Source organism: Rattus rattus, chromosome 10, assembly GCF_011064425.1.
Source record: "Rattus rattus isolate New Zealand chromosome 10, Rrattus_CSIRO_v1, whole genome shotgun sequence".
NCBI classification, from domain to species: Eukaryota; Metazoa; Chordata; class Mammalia; order Rodentia; family Muridae; genus Rattus; species Rattus rattus.
In genome coordinates, this window is record NC_046163.1 from 65,458,171 (window position 1) to 65,482,440 (window position 24,270).

At 46.0% G+C, this 24,270-nt stretch overlaps 1 protein-coding gene across 4 annotated transcripts in view; it reads left to right on the forward strand.

The window, feature by feature from the left end:
- The window catches only part of Gpatch2 (G-patch domain containing 2), a 142,731-nt gene extending 119,389 nt beyond the window's left edge, over nucleotides 1–23,342 (forward strand). For 2 of the 4 annotated variants that reach the window (XM_032915790.1, XM_032915791.1), the window contains 2 exons: nucleotides 13,668–13,762; nucleotides 19,760–23,342. In XM_032915790.1, coding sequence (XP_032771681.1) covers nucleotides 13,668–13,762; nucleotides 19,760–19,980 — 316 coding nt within the window. In that variant the 3' untranslated portion in view covers nucleotides 19,981–23,342. Of the gene's footprint in view, nucleotides 1–13,667; nucleotides 13,911–19,759 lie in introns of those variants that run through there. The other 2 variants (XM_032915786.1, XM_032915787.1) reach the window with 1 other exon arrangement.
- The last annotated feature ends 928 nt before the right edge of the window (nucleotides 23,343–24,270 follow it).

The window sequence follows — 24,270 nt, forward strand, 5'->3', positions numbered from 1 at the left end:
CTGTAGCCACAGAAGGGACAAATTACAGCTGCTCTGTATTTGATCTTCTAAAGCTCCAAAGATGTTCAAGGATGCACTGTGCTCGGTCTTCCCCAATCTGCCGTCTGTCCTTTGGAAGCAAAGCTAATTTGCAACAGATACAAAACTATTTGTCATTTTGCAGCTTTGCCAAAAATAAATGAAAGTATTAATGACTACAGTTCTAAGCAGCTGTTAATAAATGGGAGGAAGACTGCTGGTTAGAGACTACGTGAGGATGTGGATATGGAACTACGTGTGAGGGGTATGAGCGTGCGTGTGTGTGTGTGTGTGTGTGTGTGTGTGTGTGTGTGTGTGTGTAATGTTGCCTTTCATAGAAACATCCACAGCCATTCTATATATCAGCAAAGCCAAATGGCACTACTCCTGTGTCCAAGGAGACACCACCCATCCTCTTAGAATATTTAACATTTTAAACAAACCTGTCCTTGTCACACTGGAGTTGTAACTATTTAACAATGTATTTTTAAAACAAGTTATGCTGGTTGACTAGTCGGCATTTTATGTGTCCAGAGAGTGACTTGGGACCACCTTTAAATGCTGACTTTAAAATGTTAGTGTCCTTCATAACCTTTCTCCCAAATTGAAAACTAGGGGAGACCATATTTGTTGTAAACAGGTTTGCTCAGCCCTTCAGAAAGAAAACCCTCTCAAAGTGATTCCCATTCATTCTTATGTGTGCATGGCCAAACTAATAGAAAATAGTCACATGTTCACTTTAATTAGAATGTATGCATTCCATATTTGTTTAATTGGAGTACATTTAATTATATATGTGTCCTAATTAAAAAGAGCATTTGAATAACTTCGAGGGCTAGAGATAGTTAGAGCAGAGTAATTGGGAGCTTCCCACACACAAGACATAAAATGGCTTTTAAGGGGTTTAATTTCCCATTCTACACTCTACGACCAAATTACTGTATTTTATAAAACCACACTGTACGCAAATTGCCAGTGCTCGTGGCTCCTGTCCTTTGGCATTCTGAATTCCTAACCTTCCTTGCCAAGATTTTAAATGAATGACTGGAGAGGGTTATTTTAAGTTATGATTATACCAAATAAATTAGCCAATTTGAATGTTGAACTGTTGTGTTTTGGTTGGATCTGAGGGACCACAGAGAATGAGCGAGCTTACCAACTGGAAATATGTGTCCTTGTGTAGTAAATCAGACTCTATAAAGATGTACTCCTCCCAGTGTATCTCGGATCACGTAGGAACTCTTTCTCCCACAGATGAACTAGATGTTTTCAGATGCCTAGACATGTGCACAGACTCTGTCCCCAAGGATGGCTTTTGGATGTGACTCTGGTCACTAATGATGGAAAATTGTGAGCATGTGCGAGCTGCTCCTGCGACCCTTAACTGAAAGATATTTGCGGTGCGAAGTCCATCTCCTTAAGGACAGGTGTCTGTTTCACAGTTGGCACTCTCCAAATTGGCCCAGTGACTAAGTGGGCCCCGACACAGGTCTAACCTTTAGCTCGCAGGGATGGGTCCCCCAGGAAATGATTAAGGTGCACCCGCAGAGCAGCATCACAAGGCTGTGTCACGCTGCAGCCCGAGTTGTCACTTCTTTATGGAGTATGTGGGGATGCTGATGCAGTGTGCTCCTGGCCAAAACACTCCCACAAGCTCCAGCTCTAACCCTTTAGTGGAGAGCTGCTGGGAATATGGCCACTTGACAGCTTGTGTCATTCCTGCTCCAGAATAAACCTACGCCAACGTGAAGGCCTGCGTCAGTTAATCCTGCATGTGCAATACTGTCTTATGCATGTAGAATCTAAGCCAGATCAACTGGATCACAATAGAGCAGGAATTATCCATCAGTATAAATTTTAATGCCCATGTGTCTGTAATTAAAATCCCTTAATAATATATAAAAATTCAAATATTAAGAATTTAACTATCACTTTAACCATTGTTCAATTATTAGATAAATACAAAATAAATTTAAAAGTAACGTGAAACTTGTTTTCCTAGTTGTTGGTTTGCTTTTTACTCAAATTTCTTTATATCCGGTACTTTCTTTTTCTCTCTTCCCTTTTCTCTTCGGGAATAAACACTGTGTCATTCCGTATTGATTCCGTTGTGTACCAGGCTACAGATGGGACTTTACCTTTCTTTATTTCATATATTTCTGCTCAACTCCAACTCATGCCCAATTATATTACACTAAATTAACATAATTCAACAGATGTTGATATTTAAATGTTTTCTGGCATTCAAATCTTGGACAGCTGTATTAGAGCTTGGGGAGAAGGCAAACATTTAGAGTTAAATGCTGAACATATGCTTAAATTACTAATTAGAAAGATAGAATGAGAAGGATTCATTCTCCTTCCTAAGGACAGTAAACCTTGGATAAAGGTTTTTGTAATTTTTTTCTTTTACAGCGGGTTATCATGTAGACATGCTCCTAAACTAGAGGACACTGCTAGCCTCACAGACAGCTTCATTGAATTTCAAATTTAGTCCTTAAAAGTTATGAATGGTCTGTTTCACTGAGCCCACATGGGCTATGGTGACTCCATATTTCTAAACTTATAAACATAAGGACCAGAAGATAAAATGGTGCTCGAGCTGAAGGCCATTTTAGTATGTTACCATGAGAAATGTTTATATGGAGGAATGCTAAGAAAAGTTGAAGCTCATATCTGCCAGTCAGCTAGCTCTGGCTTTTAGATAGGTATCCATGTGTGCAAGGGCTAATGAATCAAACAGAAAATACAAGGAAGTACAAATGGCTGGCTCGTGGAAACACGTTCAACATGTTTGCCATCAGAAACATGGAAATAAAACGTCACTGAAATTCCCTCGCACTGCAGTCAGAGCGGCTGTCAGGAAGAAGACAGGTGGCTGCAGACGTTGGTGAGCGAGGATGGGGGAGAGGCGATGTTAGTACAACGTCACACCCCAACCCTCACAGTAATTCATTAGCAAGTGTGCGCGCCTATGCTCTTCTCGCCAACTGCAGATCCTGCCTGCTAGACATACACACCTTGATATGCCAGTTCACTCTACAGCACAGGCCCTTCCTATCAGCATATGTTTGGTTTATAAACCCTGGGTTTTCTTGAGGCGTCTCTATACACGCATTTCACAAACGTCATATTCACCGCAGTACAGTTCTCCAGTCTCAACCACCTCTTGCTGGCTGTCCTACCCCTTCCAAATGGTCTTGCTCCTACTTCTGTGTCTTTTTAAAATATGGATTCCACATATGGGACTAGATTGTGCTGTTCACACTTTGAATGCTCACACTATGTGGGGCACGTCCTACTTCTATTGTCCTGCATTTCTCTTGTTTTACTTTTTATTCCAACCCTGTTGTACTCACTCCTCCTCTGGTGGAGAGGTAGGCTGATGCCAGCGCCTGGCTTTTGCAGATGACACAGCAGTGTGCGTGCGTGCGTGCGTGCGTGCGTGCGTGCGTGCGTGCGTGCGTGCGTGCGTGCGTGCGTGCGTGTGTGTGTATGTGTGTGTACACATGATGACTTGGGTTCCTTCGTGTATGTGCCCAGGAGTAGTATCCTCTCTGTTTGGTTTTCTGAGGAATTTATGTTAATTTCCATTTCCACCAGTAATGGACTAGGGTCCTCTCTGCCATCCTCACCAGCGTTTGCTGCCATTTGTTCTGCATCTTCCTGACAGCCATTCTGACTGGAGTAAGCTGGGGTTCCATGAAGATTCCATTTCTGTGTTTCTGATGGCTGAAGATTTGTCTTCATGTGTTGGCCGTTTGCACTTGCTTGGTGTTCAGGTCATTAATCCATTTACTGATCAAAGTATTTGGCAACTTCTGACAAAGTCATGGTAACACCATCATGCTGACTTTAGCAGTAAAGTCAGGTAAAATTAGCACGTGTGAATATATGTCACATCACACATTTCTTGACTGATTTTATTCTTTAATGTCTTTAATTCCCTTACACTTATGAATTCTCCTTCCATACATATCCTGTTTTCTTTACGTTGTTGTGTTGTTGTTGAAGACATCAGATTGGACCCAAAACTGACAAGGTTTTGGAAAGAGCTCAGTTATTTTTGTTTTCTTCCTTTTGGCATGAACCTGGTAGGTAAAATCTGAATACACAAAACAGAAGGGGTGAAGTCGTGTGAACAGCCCCAGCCCACCTGGGACAAGCCTGCCTTGTTTTCCCTCTGGCCTCATTAGGTGAGCTTCTCTGTCCTCTCTGCCCTGTAAGTAGCATTTAGATGTAGTAAGGCAGTGCCCTCAGTCAGGTTCCTCTTTTGTGGCATTGGGTTTAACAAAGGGACACGTGTGTGCTGTCACTCGTTCAGCTCTTTGTGTAATGCATTGGCCTTGGTGCCACTGCCACTTGTCCATGAGCAATGTAACGTGGTGACAGTTCTCCTGCTTTGCTTTGGTTTTGTCCGCCTGGGATTACTTCCTTGAAGAATTCCTCTTCGGACCACTTAGATGATGTGGAGGTGGCCTGATGAAGGCGTGGATCTGCCTTCCTTTCAGTTTGCAGAGCTGAATTTTTCTCTTAGAGACAGTGATGTGTCTCTGTCCATCAGGTGTTATCCTAATGGCTGCCCAGTTGTCCCACTTGAGACGGGCGACTCCATCGACTCCGGATTGTGCTTTATCGCAGCTTTGCTCTTGTCATACGGAAACCACTTAGATTGCCAGGGCATAGTTTCGAGTCCTTTCTGGAAGCCGATAGGATTTCTCTCTTCTTCCCTTTTCCTTTGTTTCTCGTAGAAGATGTGGTTCACACTGACATCTCTAGCTCAAATCCAGAACACCGTCCTGTGGGCTTCGCTTCGTCAGTCTACGCTTGAACAGCGTTGAAGATAGTCCATGTCAAGGGCACGGGAGTACTTATTTTATATGGCAATACCAGCCAGCAGGCTCAAAATCACACAACCATTGTGACTGCCAGTAAAATAATCATTAAGATAGGGGTTTTTTTTCCCTCTTTTCCTGTTTATTGTGCACATGTTAAGTATTTTCACTGGGAATATACACTTTTCTATGTTGAAAGTAAGTAAAAATAAATTACTATTTTCTCTTAAAATAGCATAAAATGATTTAAGGTTCCACAGTCAAATATTTACAAGGAGAATTTTTCTAAGTCCAGCCGTCATCCCAGCCTGCGTTACACCCCTTCCCACCCCATTTCGGCTCAGTTTGTTCAGGACATTGCCCACCCTGTGGTCTGACCTGCATCTCTTGGGAAGACACCTGAACAGACCGCCACCCACCCCCGGTCTTACTCTCAGGCTGTCTGGTAAACTTCTGGAAATGAAGCCAGCTCATCCTCTCTGATAGCCACACTCACATCAGAGCCTCATCCAGTTCTGCCTCATGCTGATAGCTCTTGACTGTGACCCCTCCACCCTTCACAAGAACATTGCAAGCATCACATGTTGTTGTTCTGTACCTGTGCACCTTTCTAGATGTGTAAAGGGAAGGTGACGTGCATGGGGTGCAGGGGCCTGTGGGGACCAGAAGTGCCGCATTCCCTGGGCCTGGAGTGGCAGTGGCTGTGGGCTGCCTGACGTGGGTGCTGGGAACCAAACTTGGACCAACCAGACCTGTGCAAGAGCAGCATGGAGCTGTCTTCTCTCCAGCCCTCCAGATGCCTAGTATCTTTAGTTTATTGATCATAAAGCAAGTAAGCAACTCTGTCCTGACTTCCCTTGCACCCTTCAGTTTTTAGTTACCTCAGAGCATATATAGCATTCTCAATGCATGCATATTCCCATCGTAGGGGCTTGCTGACTGCACGCCAAGAGACACACTGACTTTATTCCTCACATCAGCGTTATGGGAGTTGCTTCGTTAGCCTCTCCCTTTCCAGAGAAGGAAAGCCAGGTGCCTAAGACAACAGACAGAGAAGCAAGAACTGAACTTGGCTCCCTGGCTCCTTGGCCTTGTCCTCCTAACCACTACAGACTGGGGTGTGGACGAACGAATGCAGAACTGACATGGTCCCCCCTTGAGAAAGAGCCTCCTTTCCTTTTTCTTCCTTAGATAAGGTCTTGTATAATGCAGACTGAGACTGTATCCTCTGCCCCTGAATGCTGGGGCAGAGCATGTGCCATAACAGCCAGCCTCTCATAGCAGCTGACACTGAGTGCTGGTGGGGATTGAACTGTCCCTGCCTTAAGATTAGCCCTGTGAGCAGGTCTTCTGATTACCCCTCCGTATGAAGGGACAGTGCTCCTAAGTCAGCGCTAGGGAAGTTCTCGTTGGATGTGACCCAGCCGTACTTCTCGTCCCTGTGAAGCAGTGCTCTTGAGCTGGAGATGCAGGTCTGCCGCAGTCGCACACGCACTCTTATGAGACCCTGGGTTCAGTCCCCACCACCATAGTATTGTGGGACACGTTGGCGGTTAACCTGCCTGCTTCCTGAAAGCTTACCCCTTGTTTTTATGGAAACCCGCTCAGTCTTCCACATTAACATCTTAAAGACTGTTAAAGTTGGCGTATGTGTGTCTGAAAATATGAAAACATTTTGAAATCACAACTCTTTGGGAAGCTGATCATCTAGCGTGTATTATCTGAATTTAAAAAAGAAGAAACACACCTGCTTATGTCTGTCAGTAAGTGTATAAGGAGAAAAGAAAAAAATGGTTTGTATTTGAAATGGTTCTTGTAGCATGGTTGTTTACTTCATGAGCATTGAAAATCAGGGCTTTAAATACGGTGAGTAATAGACCTGGATTAGAGAAGTTTTAAGGGGAATTTGATTCAAATATTTCAGTGTCAAACAAGTCCTGAGAATAAACCCGCAGGTTGTAGCTTCCCATATACTTGGATTGCACTGAATTTGAAGAGCTGCCGTACTCTGCCTCTTTGTCAGATTTACTTACCCAGCCATGGTGGAAGAAGGGACTGAAAGCATTCCTCCACAGACCTTCACTCAGATGCAGAATTATTCAGAAATGACAGCACTGTAGAAGTGGGGTGCAGGTCTGTATTGTAGTGAACACGCGGTGTTGTACCCCACAGTCTAAGACACTCACCAAAGGAACCTAGCATGTTTCTGTTTCCGTAAGGAGGGACTTACACTCAGCGAAATTGGAATCAATAAAAGTATGAATGGTTTATAAGAGAAAACTCTTGTAAGCTCTGGGCATGCCTGGTTAAATTTCATTCAGTCACTATTTTGTAAGCATATGATATTAGCAAGGATGCACTTGCTGAGGGAAATAGTCTTCAGTAAATCAGGTGCGGTCCCCACTGCCTTTGTGGCATATAGTCTGTGTAGAAAGTAACCGTAGCTTAAAGTAGAAGACACCTTTTTTCTAAAGAATGAGCACTTATTTCTGTAGTGGAACCCAAAAGGCCATGTCAGGGAGGTGGCAGGTCAGTGGATTCCAGTAGATTTTCACTAGTAAGCAATTTAACAAGATTCAGTTACGTTTGTTTTCACATGGTACTCCTAACAGACTCAACAAAGATCTTGTTCCATTTTTCACAAGTGTCCGCTGACATTCAAACAGTATGTCCGTGTGCAGATAAAAGTGGCTGCCCCATTTCCCTTTGCGTTTTGACTTATTCACAAATGCACTTCAGACAGCAACATGACTGACTCCTGAGCGGGCTTAGTCACAGCTGAGCTCAGTCTGAAGCCAGTGTGTCACAGCCCAGTCATGCATGGAAACTACAAAGGAGGCTTTAGAGAATGTGGCCTGTCTCACTCTGCATTTCAGTTAGCATCTAATAATTGAAGATTTGATAATTATTAAATACATTGAACCCACTGACTTGACATAATAGTTGGAGAAATACTTTTTTTGAAATTCCTGTTGAAGAGAAGTGGGTGGTGCTCTCAAGCTAAAGCAGTGACTGTTGGAGTCCGTATGTGCCGGTACCTGGAGGATGCCTTGTCCAAACTCTTACACTTTATTGTCCATCTACTGTACTAGAAAAGGACCCTGTATGCATGAGGTATTTAAAGCTTTAGGAGACTCAGAATGACCTGGAGTCACCGCGTAGCTGTATATATGAGATATTTAAAGTGTATGGAAAGATCATTTCTTGAGACAGCCTCACTGTAGCTCACAATGACCTGGAGTCACTGTGTAGCTGTATGTATGAGATATTTAAAGTGTTATGGAAAGACCATTTCTTGAGACAGCCTCACTGTAGCTCACAATGACCTGGAGTCACCGTGTAGTTAGCCTTTAACTTCTGTCAGTGTGCGTTTGCCTCAGTCTCCTGAGTGCTGAGCGTATTGGGCTTCCATGCATAGCTAGATGCTTAGATGGCCAGTTTCAGTCCCCTGCTTCAGGAAACCTCTCTATTAACGGATCAAAAGGAGGTATCACCTGCCCTGGGGGGAGAAGAGCTGTTGATGGGAAGCGTTTGCATGGTCTTCAACTTGGTTCTGAAGGCACTCGGCCATGGTGAGCACAGAAAGCTGGATCCCACTCATCGGACAGACCTGTCAGTAGCAGCTGAGAGGGCTGTGTGCTGGCAGGGAGTACCCATGTCCAGGGACAGAGCTCTGGACACAGAGTGCAGGGTTAATAGATGTGGGTTGCTGAGTTTCCCATGGGAGAGTCTGCCACAGGAATCCTGGAAAGAGCCCCTGTGGCAAGCTGTGGTGTTGGTCCTGAATGTGAACGCCTGGGAAGGTGCAGGCAGTGGCCTGTTTCTGAAGGAACCAAGATGTGGGAAGAGGCCTGTCACTGTGGCCAGGCATCTACTTCAGGAAACTGACCTAAAATGCGACACATTCAAGGAGGCCTGCTGTAGGATGAAGCAGAATGGGAAGCCGAGTGATAAAGTTTGACAGAGAGAAGGCATCAGAGCCAAGACTAACCGTTCCAAATGGAGACTCGCTGTCCGCGTCCTGGGAGAGTTGACACAGAAGAGGTTCAGCAGACCCAAGGGCTTGCACACCATCACGAGGACAGGAATCCGATCTCCTCAGCGCCCACATATAAACCAGGTCTATAATCCTAGCTCTTGGGAGGTAGAGACAGGAGATCCCTAAAGCAAGCTGCCTCGCTGGGCTGAGTTGGCAACCCGTGTGAGCCTGACTTAGTGCAGAACATTTGAGGGGGACACCAACCTCTGAACTAAGCCTGCATGTGCATGACCATGCATACAGCACACATACACAAGTATGCACGCATGTATACATGGGGAGGAGAAGGGAGGGTGGTGAGGACAACAGGGTACTTTAAATGAAGACACTGAAAAACAAGGATTGAGTCCTTGTCCTAAAGTTTTGCTTTTAAGTTCCTCAGACTTGTGTGTATGGGGCCAGAAGGAGCAGAGCCGATCCCACCCCAGCCTGTTCAGTGTAATCTGTGGAGACATACTGACGGTGGGTAAGGGGGAGAGAAGGCCATGTGAATCTAGAGAGGGATGGTCACATGGGTTTGCGGTTCGCAGTGCTGTCCATCCCTCTGCCACCCGGGCACTCCTCCAGTGACACCACAGACCCTGCTCACTTCTGTGCAGCTGATGCCCTGTCCAGGCAGATATTTTCCCAGCTGACAGTAAGCGTTCTTGCCAAATGCTAGGGCCATGGTCACATCTGCTTGTCTTCTCTCTGTAACTTGTCCCAGGCCTTGGGAACACATTGTATCCAGGGGGCAGCTTTTGCAAGGCCTAATGCTCGGAAAAGCCTCTCTTTGTAAATGCATGCATGGAAGAGACAAGTTCCTGTTGTCTTGCCTGTAGTATTATTGTGTTTGACATGGCCTGCCTCGGTACTGTCAGCCCCTGTCAAAGCCACGCTTCTCTCGGGGAAGGAGCTTCTCCGTGGGGTTTGTCATCATAGGCCTGCTTGGACTAGTTGGACTAGTTGTTGTTGTTGTTGTTGTTGTTGATGATGATGATGATGATGATGATGATTTTTTCCTCCCTCCAGATGATAAGATGCTCAGTTTCCTACAGTCAGACCATCTGAAAGGCTGGCTCGCAGTAAACAATAGGGATAAGTCAAAGGCAGTTTATTGAAACAGCAAAACAAAAGTGAGGGCCCCCAGGACTCTGGTTTTCCTGTGTTCAGTAGACTACCTTGTAGGAAGCCTGCCTCCAGTTGTTCTCAACAGGGAAATCCAAGCAGACTTGTTCCTTTGTCTGTGTAGATGGCTGGAGAGTCTAGACTGCAGCCCATCATGCCTGGCTCCCAGTGCTGACCTGAGGGTGCTGAGCAAAACCGTGAGCTGAGCCGCCAGCCTTCCTCTCATCCAGCATGTGCAGCTAGCACAGATGCACTGCGTAGTCACCGCAGGTCTCAGACAGGCCTTTCCGAAGGAGAATGCAGCTTTTAACTTCGTATTCATAGAATGTTGTATTGTCTTTAAAATGCCCCAGTGCCTTCTCCTCCAAAAGGAGCTAGCTCACAGCCCTGTGCTGTGCAGAACTCAAGCAGACTAAAGACGCAAGGCTGCCTTTGAGACAGTCATTGATTTTTAAATTAAAATCATAACTGCTGTGTTTTACATTAACCCTGACACCTGAATAACAGACCAAGTTGTTTGTAGCTGCTCCACACCCCTGTCTAGAGTGAGGTGGAAGTGGGGCCCGCCCAGGGCCAGCCTGTGCTCCTGCTGATTAGCAGCCCAAATCTCCCCACATGGGGGGCACTCGCTTCCTGAACGACTTCTTCCTTCCGGCTCAGGTCTCAGGTTGCTCCACCTGTTGCCTCTGACTGTGGTTTCCATGTAGTTCTTTGCCCCAGTGTGTACCTGTACTGGGTGAGCAGGACTGTTGAATAAAGATGGCGCTGTGTTCTCTGTAGAGATCCTCGGAAGTTTTAGAAGAGGAAAGTATTCTTGAAGTCTGTCTCCCACAATCTTGAAAGTGGGCCTTGCTAATACATTTTGAATAGTGTGAAAAATGAAGTTAAGTGCTTGGGGTATAAACAGCTCTTTCGAGAACAGTGTTGGGTAGAAGAAGCCCGCAGTGCTAGCAGTCAGGGTAGATGACTCCGGGCTAAAGTGACTGCTGGTTGAATGTGGTTGAAGAACAAGTTCACATTCCTAACACCAGGCAGGAAGTCAAGAGTAAACGGAGAGGGGTACGGACACCAGACATTGACTGCAGGCTCCTCCCACACGTACAGGCAACACACACACACACACACACACACACACACACACACACACACACTAAAATAAAACAACCAATTTCCACCATTTTCTTGTTTGCAGACTGGTCGGTCTGTCTGTCTTTCTTTCTTTCTTTCTTTCTTTCTTTCTTTCTTTCTTTCTTTCTTTCTTTCTTTCTTTCTTTCTTTCTTTCTTTCTTTCTTTCTTTCTTAGGCATTCCTGTACTGTAGCTGAGCTTTGTTGGTGTAGGCTCTAGATACCTGAGCCTAAGTTTTGGCAAAGAGATGCCAGTGGAATGAAATGTGTGAAGGCAGAACCGGGAGAGTAGCTCAGTCAGTAAAGCAGTTTAGTGCATAAGGACATGGGTTTAACCATCCAGACAAAGCAGTGGGGCCTGGCCCACACGTGTGATCCTGGTGCTATGGAGGCTGAGACACTTGTGGGTCCCAGTCTGCATCAGTGGTCTCCAGGCCAGCAACAAAAGACCTCACTTCAAAAGAGACAGCAAATACATGCCAAGGAACTTCACCTGAGGTGGATTTTGAGCCTCTATACGTGGGCACACATACATGTGCACACACATGTGCACACATGCATGGCACACATACATGGCACACATACATGTGCACACATACGTGGCACACATACATTGCACATATGCTCACACAAGTGATAAAAGAAAGGTAAACTCATGACTGGAGAAAATAGGAAATGGAAGTGTTGGAATTTATCAAATTTATTAATGGGGATAAAGCGGCTGTTATTGGGATTACGGAGGAAAAGCCAGACAAGCACAACTGGAAGAGCTCCAGTTTACCTTTCTGTAGACAGGAGCTCTTCCTTGCTCCTTCCATTGAGAAAGAAATCTTACAGGTGTGTGTGTGTGTGTGTGTGTGTGTGTGTGTGTGTGTGTGTGTGTGTGTGTGTGTGTGCGCATGTGTGTGCGTGTGTATGCATGTGTAATAGAACTGTCTTGCCACCACCACTGCTAATTACTTTGTTGATTTTCAACATCATCTTCCTGTTTGACTTTCACTTACTCTGTGGTAAGTGCTGACTGCCCTTTTCTTCGTGTCTCCACCTCTCCCTCCCTGTTCTGGGCATTCTCGCCACCTGTATAAAAACATGTGCTGAGTTCATATGTGCATACTAGCAAATGCTTGCTGAATTAATTTGGTACAAAAAGTAAAGGTCTCTGTGGTTTTCTTATAATGATTAAAATGTTTATATGGTTTATAAAAATGACCATAATCATTTATCTTGAGAGCATGAGACAATATTTCCCTCTCCAATCCAATAAATATGTTATAGTTTTGTGTGACAATAACCATTTAGGAGCAAAGCAAAATTGTTTGTTAACTCAGTAATTTTTTACATAGGAATTTAGTCTGTAAAAGTGGACCAAGCACAGGAGGGAAACGAAGAGATCCTGTTGCTCTGTAGGGTACACTGCTCCATGCTCTTTGTCTCTGCCTGCTGTCTTACAGAACTCCCTCACTGGAACTGCATGCACATTGGAGTAATTTGTTCAGCTGTGTGCCACTGCTCAGCAGACTTTTTCATTGTGCTTAAACATAAACATATGGATATAGTATGAATGTATACCATTGACTCTGTATCACCTCTTACATTTCTGAAATATCGGGCTATTTTCAATTTGGATTCTTTAAAACCTCATGTGCTTTAAGTAAATATTTTGCCTTATTTCTCCTCCTTGGTTTGGTCCTCAGGCCCTACCCCAACCTTGTATCTAGGGCCATGGTCCTGGGAATGAGCACAGAAACCTTCTGTGGCTTGTAAAGTCTGAAGATTTTCTTTCTTTGATTTTACCCTTGTAAGTTCTAGTTGTGCCACTGTTTCTATAAAACCTTTTTAATCTAGAGGACTAAAGTTAGGCAAAATTAGGCAATTGTAACTGGTTCCTAAGTGACTTGGCTCCCTCGGGTCCTTGTGTATCGTGTGTCTACATATCTGTGACCTGGATCATGCGAGGATACTCAAGAGCAGCAGCCAGGCATGTATGCATTCACCGTGTTCTCTCCAGACAAGTGAATAATTAAACCATTCTAATTGTGTGAGTTATAAGACAGCATCGCCATTCCCTTCCATCCACTTAAAATGTTTTAAAAGAATTCACTGCTGCATAATATCCTAAAAGAAATTGATCATACTTTTCCTGTAATAAATGTCGTTCTGACAGTAAAGCATTAGCAACCAATTGATAACCTAGCAACAATATTGTGATCTCTTTAGATAATTAATCTTCGCTATTTTCCTGTCAGAAGCAACAGTGCTTGATTTCATGTTGAGCCAGAAAGATTGCCAGTTTTGAAAATTAAAAAGCATTCCTTTTATATTATTCATCCCAGTAACAATTTATGATGGTGCATTTAGCTGCTGAACGCTTGTCAACAAACGTAATTATGTTTCGATATAAACAAGATTGGTGGTTTTACTATGCCGCTCCATCTTTGGTGAGAATGTTTTGATTTAGGTTCAGATTATACAAGCTGTGTATTTGTATGTCATTTCCCCTCCTTTGTTAATAGTTTTTATTTCTTCTGATAATTACTTGTAGGCAAACAAGCATGCATTTAGGATCCTTGTGCACAGGAGACATCAAAAGGAGAAGAAAAGCTGCTCCATTGCCTGGACCCGGACCCACTACAGCAGGTAAAACACAACGGGTTGGAGTGGGGCACAAATGGCCCGCGCATAAATCACCACAAATAAAACACAGGCGGCCGTAATCACCCTCCTGCAAGAGACGCATGGCTGCCAGAAACTAAGGCAGGGCATCTGCCTTTACATTAGGACGTGTAGCCCCCTCACCGTGAACCTGGCAAGTAGCTAATCCATGCTGGGCCCCCTCAGATGGGCGTCAGATGGGTGGGCCGCGCAGATAGAGAAACCTCCACGGCTGCGTCTTGGGCTGGCTTGGGCTGGCTTGGGCGGGCTTGGGCGGGCTTGGGGAACTTGACGGACTTGCAGGAGAGACAGGGCCTAAACAGATGAGAGGACAGCAGCTCCCTACCAAGTCTGTGTGGTTACTAGGTCTGAGTGGGGGACAAGGTGGTCACCCTGTGACTGCTAAAGACGACTTTCCCATTTTTGCCCTTAGCATCCTGAGTGTGCACCTCCTCTGAGGACATGTGAAGACCTCCTTTGCTCTTGTCCCTACCTTCCTATCTTCCTTCCTTCCTGCCTACCATCTCTTCCTTCCTGAGATAACCTGCCTACCCCTCCAGTCAGAAGCTAGGGTTGGAGTATGATGCATGGTGTTGATAGAGTTCAGTGCTGTACATGTGGGCTCAGCAGCCATGTTCTGATTAGAATCTTCCCACATACAATGTGAGTGAGCTTACAGGATATTGTGAAAATATTTGTCCTTTTTTTTCATTAAGAGATATTGCCTGGGTATCTCTGGAAAAGGTCAGAGACAAAGCTAAAGAGGCCATCTGTCCCAAATGCCACCTAGTTATCAAAAGGATCATGTCCCAAAAGAAGAAAGGACCACTAGGAAGGAGTAGGCAGAGTGAAGAGGCAGTAATAGGAGAGCAGGTCCCATCAAAATGCATCATACGCAATTATAAAGATGTCACAGCAAAACCCATTATTTTATATAATTAACACACTAATATAAAATGAATGAAAAAAGAGACCGCTCTTGCATATACTGACTTCAACCCTATTATGTGTCTGAAATTTATAGAAGATGCGTCCAGCTGGTTACCGTGGGGGAATATGGAATGCTTGTGAAATCAAAAGCAGCCACATTTTAGTCTAATATTTGTGGTAAGTTCTTCTAGTCTCCTGAGGCCAGGACGGAATTCCTCAACAGGAAGCCACAGAAGGACAGGTCCTAGAGATATTGCTAATGGTCCTGTGTGGTCACAGTGACAAAGCAGAAGCACCCTGCACATGGCACTGTATGGAGTGAGGAAGGGTCACACAGTTCTTACCTGTACAGGAGGGTTCTCACCTCAGAGCTCAGGACATCAGGGAGACCATTCATGCAGAAGTTAGACGTAAACCTTAACTATAGCCAGAACAGTCTTTTGTCAAAAATGTGTGCCAGAATATTCCAGATACTGTACTTCAGGCCTGTTGAGAGCCTTTTAAGAGTTGGGATTTTCATTTTACTACTAGATTTTAGCTCATGGAGTAACGTTCGTAGTTATTTAGTGTGTGTGTGTGTGTGTGTGTGTGTGTGTGTGTGTGTGTGTGTGTGTGTGTGTGTGTGGTTGTTGTTGTTGTTGTTTTGGTTCCTTAGTTACTCAGAATGCCATGTCACTGACTTTAAGCGTACTTGTCAAGCCTGCGTGCAGCAGTCCTCTCAAAGGGGAACAAATGGTGTCAGCTGGGGACGTCGTCCCACACTGATGGCACAGCTGAGTGAAGCTGCTTATCTACAGCTAGACACTGCCAAGAGCGCCAGCAACTCCAGAGCTGTGTGGGGGCAGAGACAGAGGCTCAGATCAGTCACTAGGACTTGCCTAGCCCCAGTCTCGCTCCAGCTTCAAAGACACATGGGGTCTCATGGGAATATACAGCAAAAGCAGACACCTAAAGTCCTCTGGGCTCTGTGCATGTGCACCCACGCGTAAATGTGTCCCCCACACACACAGGTATGTTTGCGCTGTGTTCACAGGTCCTTGCAGACCTTCCAAAAGACACGCTTCCCTGAGACACACTCTTGTGTTTCTTTCTTTTAGTCAGCACTGAATGTAAGTGATGGAACTTTTAAAAATGAACAAAGAAGACAGTGTTCTCATAGGAAGTAGGGAGCAGACTGACGATGTGGCGGCGGATGTTGTTTGTATCCTCTCTGAGCTGCAAGTGTACGACTCGGAACTTAGTTCCCCTTCCCACATGGCTCGGTGTCAGCTGACGGCTCTCGGCACGAGCACTGGAGTAATGCACTCATGATAGGGAATGTCTGTAAGACACTCAGCCCGTCAGAACCCAAACCCCACATCTGACTGTGCTGCTGCCAAAGTGGGGCCACCCTGCAGTCCTCAGCGCTAGAGTGCTGAGCAGAATTCAGTCAAGAAGGCGCACCAACCAGCAGTGCTGTTGGGTGTCCATTTATTAATTGTGACAGGAGCACCAAATTCATGTCAGTGCCTTAGCTTATTTACTGCTCCCTCCCCCTTGTGTTGCATATTGACAACTAAATCGAATATTGATATGGTTAGGTATTGACTTTTTTAATGTATGGCTTGTTCTCTGCCACCTTCAAAGTCACATACCAAAGCCAGTGTGTGTCTCCAGCAAAGGCCGTGGATTCCCTGTTATCTAAAGCAAGAGCCTCGCAGCAGGGGCATTTACAGTGTGAGAAAAGCCATCAGTAAAGGCCAGGGAAGCAGTGAGCAGCAGAGGGAAGAGGGGTCGCTCGTCTGCAGGCCAGCACTTCCGCTCTGGGTGTCACGGTCCGGTCCGTAGGAGTCGGAACTTGTGAAGGTTTGGCGGTAAACGTGGTAAACGTGTGTTGATGTGGTTGCAACCCCAGCTCAGCGTCCTGCCCTCCACCGCACTGAGTTTAGTGCTGTTTGCGGTTTCTGGTGTCCGAGCTGTTCAGTTTGTTACAACCTAAACCTCGTACAGGAAAGCACTCCTCCAAACACAGTATGCTTGTACAGGTGAAATAAGTGATGCTTTTGACAAGCAGTAGCCATGCCTCCCGTCCTCACCTCTGATCCCTAAGGTAGATGCTGGGGACTTAGTTACTACCCACAGTTCTGTTTGCATTGCTAATACTACCAGCCCTGAGTCTGCTGGCCAGCAAAGGGGTTGGATGGAATATGGAGGATTAATAACTATCTGCCTTCTGAGCAGGGTAGGGATGGCTGGAGCTTGCAGTTGTGTGGGAAGCCGCTCTTCACCTCCCCTTCCACTGGCTGGTGATCCGACATCAGTCCGACACTTTAGGAGCCAAATTACTCAACAGGCTGCCCGTCAGGCTTGCAGTCAGCTGGACAGATCAGTGACTGAGAGAGGCCGATGCAGGATCACTGTCTCTTGAGCCAATTACACAAGCTCTGCTGTGTGGAGGGTCTGAGGGGAGAGACAGGCTCTCCTGCAATGGACTCAGGGAACCCAGCAGACAGGCTAGAACCTGGAACAAGAACTAAATCAGGCTGCGTTCGCCACAGTCCCAAGCAGAGAGAGAATAGATCCATGACAAATGAAGTGGCCTGGCCTTCCTTTTTGTCTTTTCCGTTGTTCCTTTATGGGAATGCACTGCACTTAGAAATTGGGTCCTTTAGGTTTTTTTTTTTTTTTTTCAAATACAAGATACTGCTTTATTTGACTAGTCTTACTGAGTTAAAAAAAATTAAACACTGTCCTAGTCGGGGTTTGTATTCCTGCACAGAACATCAGGACCAGGAAGCCAGTCGTGGAGGAAACTCACTTCCACGTTGCTGTTCACCAAAGGAAGTCAGGACAGGAAGCAGGAGCTCTCAGGGCAGGAAGCAGGAGCTGAGGCAGAGACCGTGGAGGGGTGTTACTCACTGGCTTGCTTCCCCTGGCTTGCTCAGCTTGCTCTCTTATAGAAGCCAGGACCACCAGCCCTGGGATGGCACCACCCACAATGGACTGGCTCCTCCCTCCTCGATCACTAATTGAGAAAATGCCTTACAGCTGGGTCTCATGGAGGCATTTCCTCAAGGGAGGCTCCTTTCCCTGTGATAGCTCCAGCCTGTGTGAAGTTGACACACAGAACCAGCCAGTGCAGACGCCATTCTAAACTGAGAAAGAACAAGTTCTTGGCCACTTTGTAAGAACAAGCCCCGTAGGCCTCTGTGCTTCAGTACCAGCGATCTAAAGTCAGGGCAGCATCAAACCTCTGAGCCCAGCTCAGCTTACCGCAGAGCCAGCGCACTGACTCAGTGAGAAGCCAGAGCTGTGTGTGTACACAGCGTCGCCTGACACCCACCTGCTCAGCAGCTCCTACAGGCTCAGGGTGGTCACTGCTGTGAAATAAAGACTTATGTTTTTTAAGACTTTGACTTTATATTTTTTGTTCGTTTTTCATTTCATTCATTCTGTCTTTCTCACAGTCTCATAAATGACGTCTTTGTGTAGCAATTCAAGTAGGAAGTCATGTTAGCCAGGAAACTTGGGGATCAGCTGCTGCCATTCAAGCTGCAGGTCATAGTGGGCCCTTCCTGTCACATGGTGCTTAGGGCGCGTTTCTTACTATCATGGGCATCGAACCCAAGGCCCTGCAATGCCTGACAAGCACTCTAACCCTGAGGGGCCTCCAGCCCTTTGGCATCTGATTCAGTTAGCCAAAAACTCATATGATTGCTGACTATTTTGGTAGCCTGATCCCTGCGGACTGGAGTGAGCTTCACAAGTGGTGAGCACTATTTCTCCTGTCCTGAAGCCCTGAAAATGGAGAATGCAGAACTGTTGGCCACTCTGTAGTGCGTAAGAGAGGGTCAGTCTTTTCACAGCGCATGTGCAGCATTCTGCCTGGTGCTGCCAGGCAGTGAGATAAACCCACTCTGGTTCCCTGAATGCCGTACACTGACACTTCTTATTCCCTAGAAAATGTGCACTGAAGGGCACGTGCAAGTGTGTGTGCAGTTAAAGAGCAGTGATAAACCTCACCCGTGCAAGCCCACCCACACCAGAACTAGGAGAGCGCTGTATCTGGAGCCTTTGGGCACTTGTTATTGTCACTGTCGGTGTTTGGGGACTCTCCTGTTGCCTTTAGAGGCTCTCTGGGGCCTAGGACAGAGTCCCAGCTCTTTGTGGCGGTAGAAAGGTACAAACAGAGAAGTAGCTATCATCTTCCTCAGTCAGGTAGGAGAAACCTCCATGGTGGAAGACTGTGACAGAGCTGAGGTAAGGAGGCCGTCTGACTCATGAGCCATGGAGAGTACTAAGTGGCCCACTTCAGCCTCTCTCCATACTCCAGAACAGAGACACCCCAGACTCGGGCTGAGCTGGGCCATCACAGGCATCGTGTGGGTCTGTGCAGAGAGACTTTTGTCCCTCAAGTCTCAGGAAGGACCTCGTGAGCTCTTTAGTGGTCTTCTGTGTTGTTCCTGTGTCACTTCTTCTATAGCCATGAAGACATGGGCCTGTAAGGAGAAGGTGGCAAACCGAATAAAACGGAGAGGAGCCAAGACTATATTCTGGGCTTGGGGAGATGTGCGTGAGCGCCTGAGTTCAGAATTCTAGCACCTGTGCTGCAGCCTGGCTTATGACAGACAGGAATCCCGGGTCCAGCTGTCCTGGGGTCTACACAGCCACGAAGCTCCAGGATAAGTGAAAATGCCGGCTCGCAAAGTCAAATGGAGAATGCTAGAGGAAGACCATCCACGTGGCTCTGAGGCATACACACCTACGGAATTCAGGGTGTAACCACTTATGTATTGGGTTTGTTTGGTTCGATTTTATTACATTCAGGGTCTGAAGCAAATGTAAGCTCTTGCAGGATAATTGTATGTTTACCGCAGCCCATGTGGCACGGAAACCACCCAGGTGTGGAGTGTTTCCTGGTTTGCTGGCTTTTTTCATATTCAAGCGCTTACCTGAGCCTGTGGCTTTGTGTGAGGCGGGCAGTAGACTGTAGGATGCTTGCGTGATGGGTGAGAAAAACACTGGGGCTTCTCCTGGGCAGATCTTAACTTGTGCATTGTGTTCTCATTTTAGGAATCGTAGGTGAAAACGCCCAGCCAATCCTAGAGAGCAACATCGGGAACCGAATGCTTCAGAGTATGGGATGGACACCCGGGGCAGGCCTCGGGCGAGATGGCAGAGGGATCTCGGAGCCAGTTCAAGCCATTCAGAGGCCGAAAGGGTTAGGACTTGGATTTCCTCTACCAAAAAGCACTCCCACCAGCCCTGTCCCCGCATCGGGAAAGCCTGCCTGAGCAGAAAGGCAGAGAAGAGAACCGGTGACTTCTGTTGCCGTGCCCGTTGCTATAACATGAACACAGAGCCCACTGGTGTGAAGATGACCTCAGCACCGCCTCCAGGCAGCTTCCAGGCTGCAGAGTCCCACAGCGATAGAAATGGGTTCCATCACAGCCCACGGTGCTGAAGTACGAGCTGCAGCCTTTATGTCTCCTCAGTTTCCATCGGTTCCTAGACACGAGGAACAGTCGGGCTCTTATTTATTTTGATCCTAGAAGTCAGTTCTTTCTGCTGCCCGGCTCAGTGCAGTAGTGCGTGCGTGCGTGCGTGCGGCCTGGAAACAGTTGAGCACACCCACTTGGTTGGAGAGGGTCGCATTCTCATGTTGCCTACACTAAGTAGTTCTGCCTCCCTCTCCCCACGTGCAGGAGTCAGTCATTAGCTCATCTGAGAAGGCTTGGTAAGCTGGCACTCCTTTGCTTTGGCTCTGATGACAGTTTGTAACAACGCTTTTTTCAACAATGTAGCATAAATTCACAGTGGAGAGACAGAAATCAGTGTTTCCCTCTGACATTTGACAAGAGCTAAGGTCCTCATTGTCATCACCAGTGCTGTCAGCATCACTCCAGTGCAGAGTTTATACGTTTACCTCATTTAGGACATAAAGTCATTACTAAAAGAAAATGTATTTTTAAATTCATCCTGGCTGAACTGTAAACCCTGCCCTCTAGATGTCTACCTCTTCCCAAAGGCTGGGGTTTAAGGATCAGCTCCAAAGTGGAGAAGAGTGGCTGGTTCAAGGCTTAGTCACTGAAGTAAATAAATTAAACTTTTGAGTCAGTTTATTTGAAGATTTAAATAGCTTTGTCCAAAAACCGAGATGTCAGGCAATGGCCTAACCCACTTACCAAGAACAGGAGAAACTGCGGGGACCCATCATTCTCAGACCAAAACACTTACTTTAAAATTAAGTGAAACACTATGTTCCTTCCATTCCATTTCTAAGTCATTCTCTTCATAATGTCAGAAATTTTAAGTTCTTTGTTCAGAAAAAAATGATTTATTATAATCTTCATTAAAAACCCCGGTACTCATTATTACCAACCATGGTCTCCTTTGCTTCAGAAAATGTTGTGATAACCCACCCATACTAGTGTATCCTTAAAGCAGTATGAACTTCAATTTTGTAAATTAAAAATTCTTTTTAAATATTTAAGGCAGTAGGAAAGGTTCCACAGGTTAACAGCCCTTTCCTATGTGGTCCTCTATAATAAATGGGGCCTTGGGAGTCCAGCACATGTCTGCATTTCTTCTACTCTGGGAAGTGGCCGTGGTAAGGATTGGGCCACCTAGGACACAGGTGGACAGCTGTGCCTCACGGAACACTTGTGTTGGGGAGAGCATTGCTGCTGGGACAAGCTCGTCACTAGCAAACTGCCATTTTAAATAGCCGTCTTTCGCAGGGGAAGATGGAAGAGACCAGTCGTGTGCTGGACCCCAGGTCTATTCCAAACGTGTCTGTCTTTGCATTTTATTTCTTGGTGGTCTTGTAAAGCCCTAGGAGAGGACTTTTAAATAAAGGCTCAATTTTGAGCCAGCGAGAAACAGTTAGACCCCTGTACACTTAGCTCCAGGCTTCAGAGGAAGTGGCTACTGTGTCCTTACCTTGTCCTAAAGGACACACAGGAGCAGCCCACATGCCAAGCGGTGGGGCTCCATAACTGCTCTCTCTGAGCACTTCCCATCACTGCCCTCCAGACAGTGTGAACCCTTGGCTACGGTTTCTGCCGCAAAGTCCTCATGAGCTGCTGTGACACCAGAGTTCTACTCTCACACAAGAAGACTCGACTCACAGGTGACTGCGGACACTTCCTATTCTACCAGTGTTTATCTGTTCACAGTGGATGACCAGCACTTACAGGAGAACCACCAGCCCCTAGCCCACCGCCAGCTGCCCACGAGTACCCTTCAACATTCGAGTCCTTGTAAAGAGCAGCAAGAAGTGATGCTCGGGTCGACCTGACCACAGCCGAGAAATAAACACAAGTAAAACAGGAAACTTTGGTGTAAATCAATTGTCTGCTGGGGCATGAAGCCCACTGGTTTACATTTGATAGAGATTCAGTTCAAATCAGTTCATGATTTTAAATGTATCATTCATATGACCTTTAAATAGTCTAGACATTTCCTCTGCTTCCTCATGAATGTACCCTGCCGTTGTGCAAGACAGAAAGACAGGGTCTCTTCCCATCCATGCCCTACGGTGGCCAAAGCATCTGAGCATGGCTGTCTTAGCAGCGTGACTCCACATTGTGTATCTCTGATGTCGATCAGATGCCGGCTGCCACCTCTCTTCCTCTTCTTCCCTAAATAAAATGATTAAGACTGAATTCCCCTCGGATTCATTTCTTTTTGTTTTCATTTGATCCAGTGACTTTAAAAGTGCCCAGCTATGCTAGCACCCATCAGTATTCCCAGAAGTTGGGAAAATGAGGCAGGATTGCGGGGTGTCCAAGACCAACCTAGACTGTACAGTAGTTCCAGGACAGACAGGGGGGATATAGTGATAGCTTGTCTCGAAAATAAATATCAATGGAAACCCATCGCTAAGTGCAGCTTACCCCTAAGCGGGGCACCATGTTTGATTGAACACAGTGGCTGTGGACTCCTGGTTACAGTGCTTATGCACAGGAAGAGTTGAGACGTCAGGGTTAAATGTGCACATTTGGCTGTGTGTACACACGGGAGCATTTACACACTGCAGGAGCATTTGCAGCTCACGTTTGTTTGCAGTGTACAGACAGGATTGCGAAGTTCAAATTAGTATTCGGCGCACTTCATTTCCAGCAGATGTTTCGTAAGCCAGTGATCGTTGAAGTCCTTTTAAAACCATTTTAACCTGTATTTTGTGTTTCAGAAAGAAATATTCTACATTGGTACTGTAAAGTGAGGTTGTTAGCAAGGAGTGCTTTGATGGGTTTTGTTTTTTTGTAGGAAATGTATTGGTTCAGCAAAGACGTGAAAGTGTAGAGCACCTCAAGAGCCGCATTTCCAATCCAGCTGTTGGTGTTTCTGTCTTAACCTCTGTTAGTTCTCTTCCTGTCTGTCCCGTTTGGCGGTGGTTGGGATTGAATCTAAGGCCTTTTCCAGACAAGCACTGTCCCCTAGGCCAGGCCTCCATACCTTCTCTCCTACCTTCAGAGTCATGGAAATATTTAAATATTCTCTGGGTGTTTTCTTTGGTGGTGGAGTGCATGGGGCTCTGCGTTTGACCCACTGTAATGACTTACAGTTAACATTTAACATTAGAGTTAATTGTTGGTAAGCTCTGGGAATTCCCAGTGTCTCAAAAAAAATTAAAGAAAAATTTGGCAATGTATCTGACTCACAAATTTATTCATAACTGATTGTGACCGGTTCGACCACACTTGCCTGTTTTTGTTTTGTCTGAAATTGGAATAGGCCAGCCTTCCATTCTCTGTCCCACAGTATCTTGTGACCAGTGCAGCAAGGCTCTTCCCCTCTCCTAACCTACTCAGGCACTTGGGATATTTTGTAATATCCATCAGACTATTGAGTTTACTTTGCTCGAAAAGACATTTCAGTTCTTGTGGCAAAAGCAAGTAGAGTTGTTAGCTACAGGAAGTAGGTTTTTGGCTTTTTCTTCAGCCCAGCAGATACTGAATACTCACAGGCTAGCAGGCTTGCCGTAATACAAACTCAGCCAACAGGTGGGCCATGAAGGCCGCTGCTGCAAGGACTCCACACGTCTGACACCCCAGGGAGACTTGGGTCTGTCAGGTCACTGCCATTAGCTGCCAAGACCGTGACCCACTGTTGCCACCAAGAGTCCTCTCCGTACATTAGTGTCATCACATGGTCTAAATCACCCTCGGATTCTCAGCCCTCGCCCCTGCAACGTCACTGTTATCAGCCATCTACTCCTTCAAGTTAGGGGACTGAGGCGGGCCAGCAACAGAAAGGCGTCCTGTGTTTCTGTAGTTGCTGGCACCCCCACCTCGGTTTGGCCTTTCCAAATGAGTCACACACTTTAGTGGTGAGCAGGACTTACTAGGTTATTAGGTTATTAGGTTAGGTTATTAGGACTTCATCCCAAGGAGAAACAGCCCGGTTATCTTCAGTCTGTTCATGTTACTACTAAATTTCTAAGGGCCACATATGATATACGGCTGAATTCTTAGCACATGGGAAATCTAGGCAGGAAAATCAGGAGTTCTAGGCCAGCCTCAACTACAGAGTGAATTTAAAGCCAGCTTCAGCTACAGGAAACTCTGTCTCAATAAAAA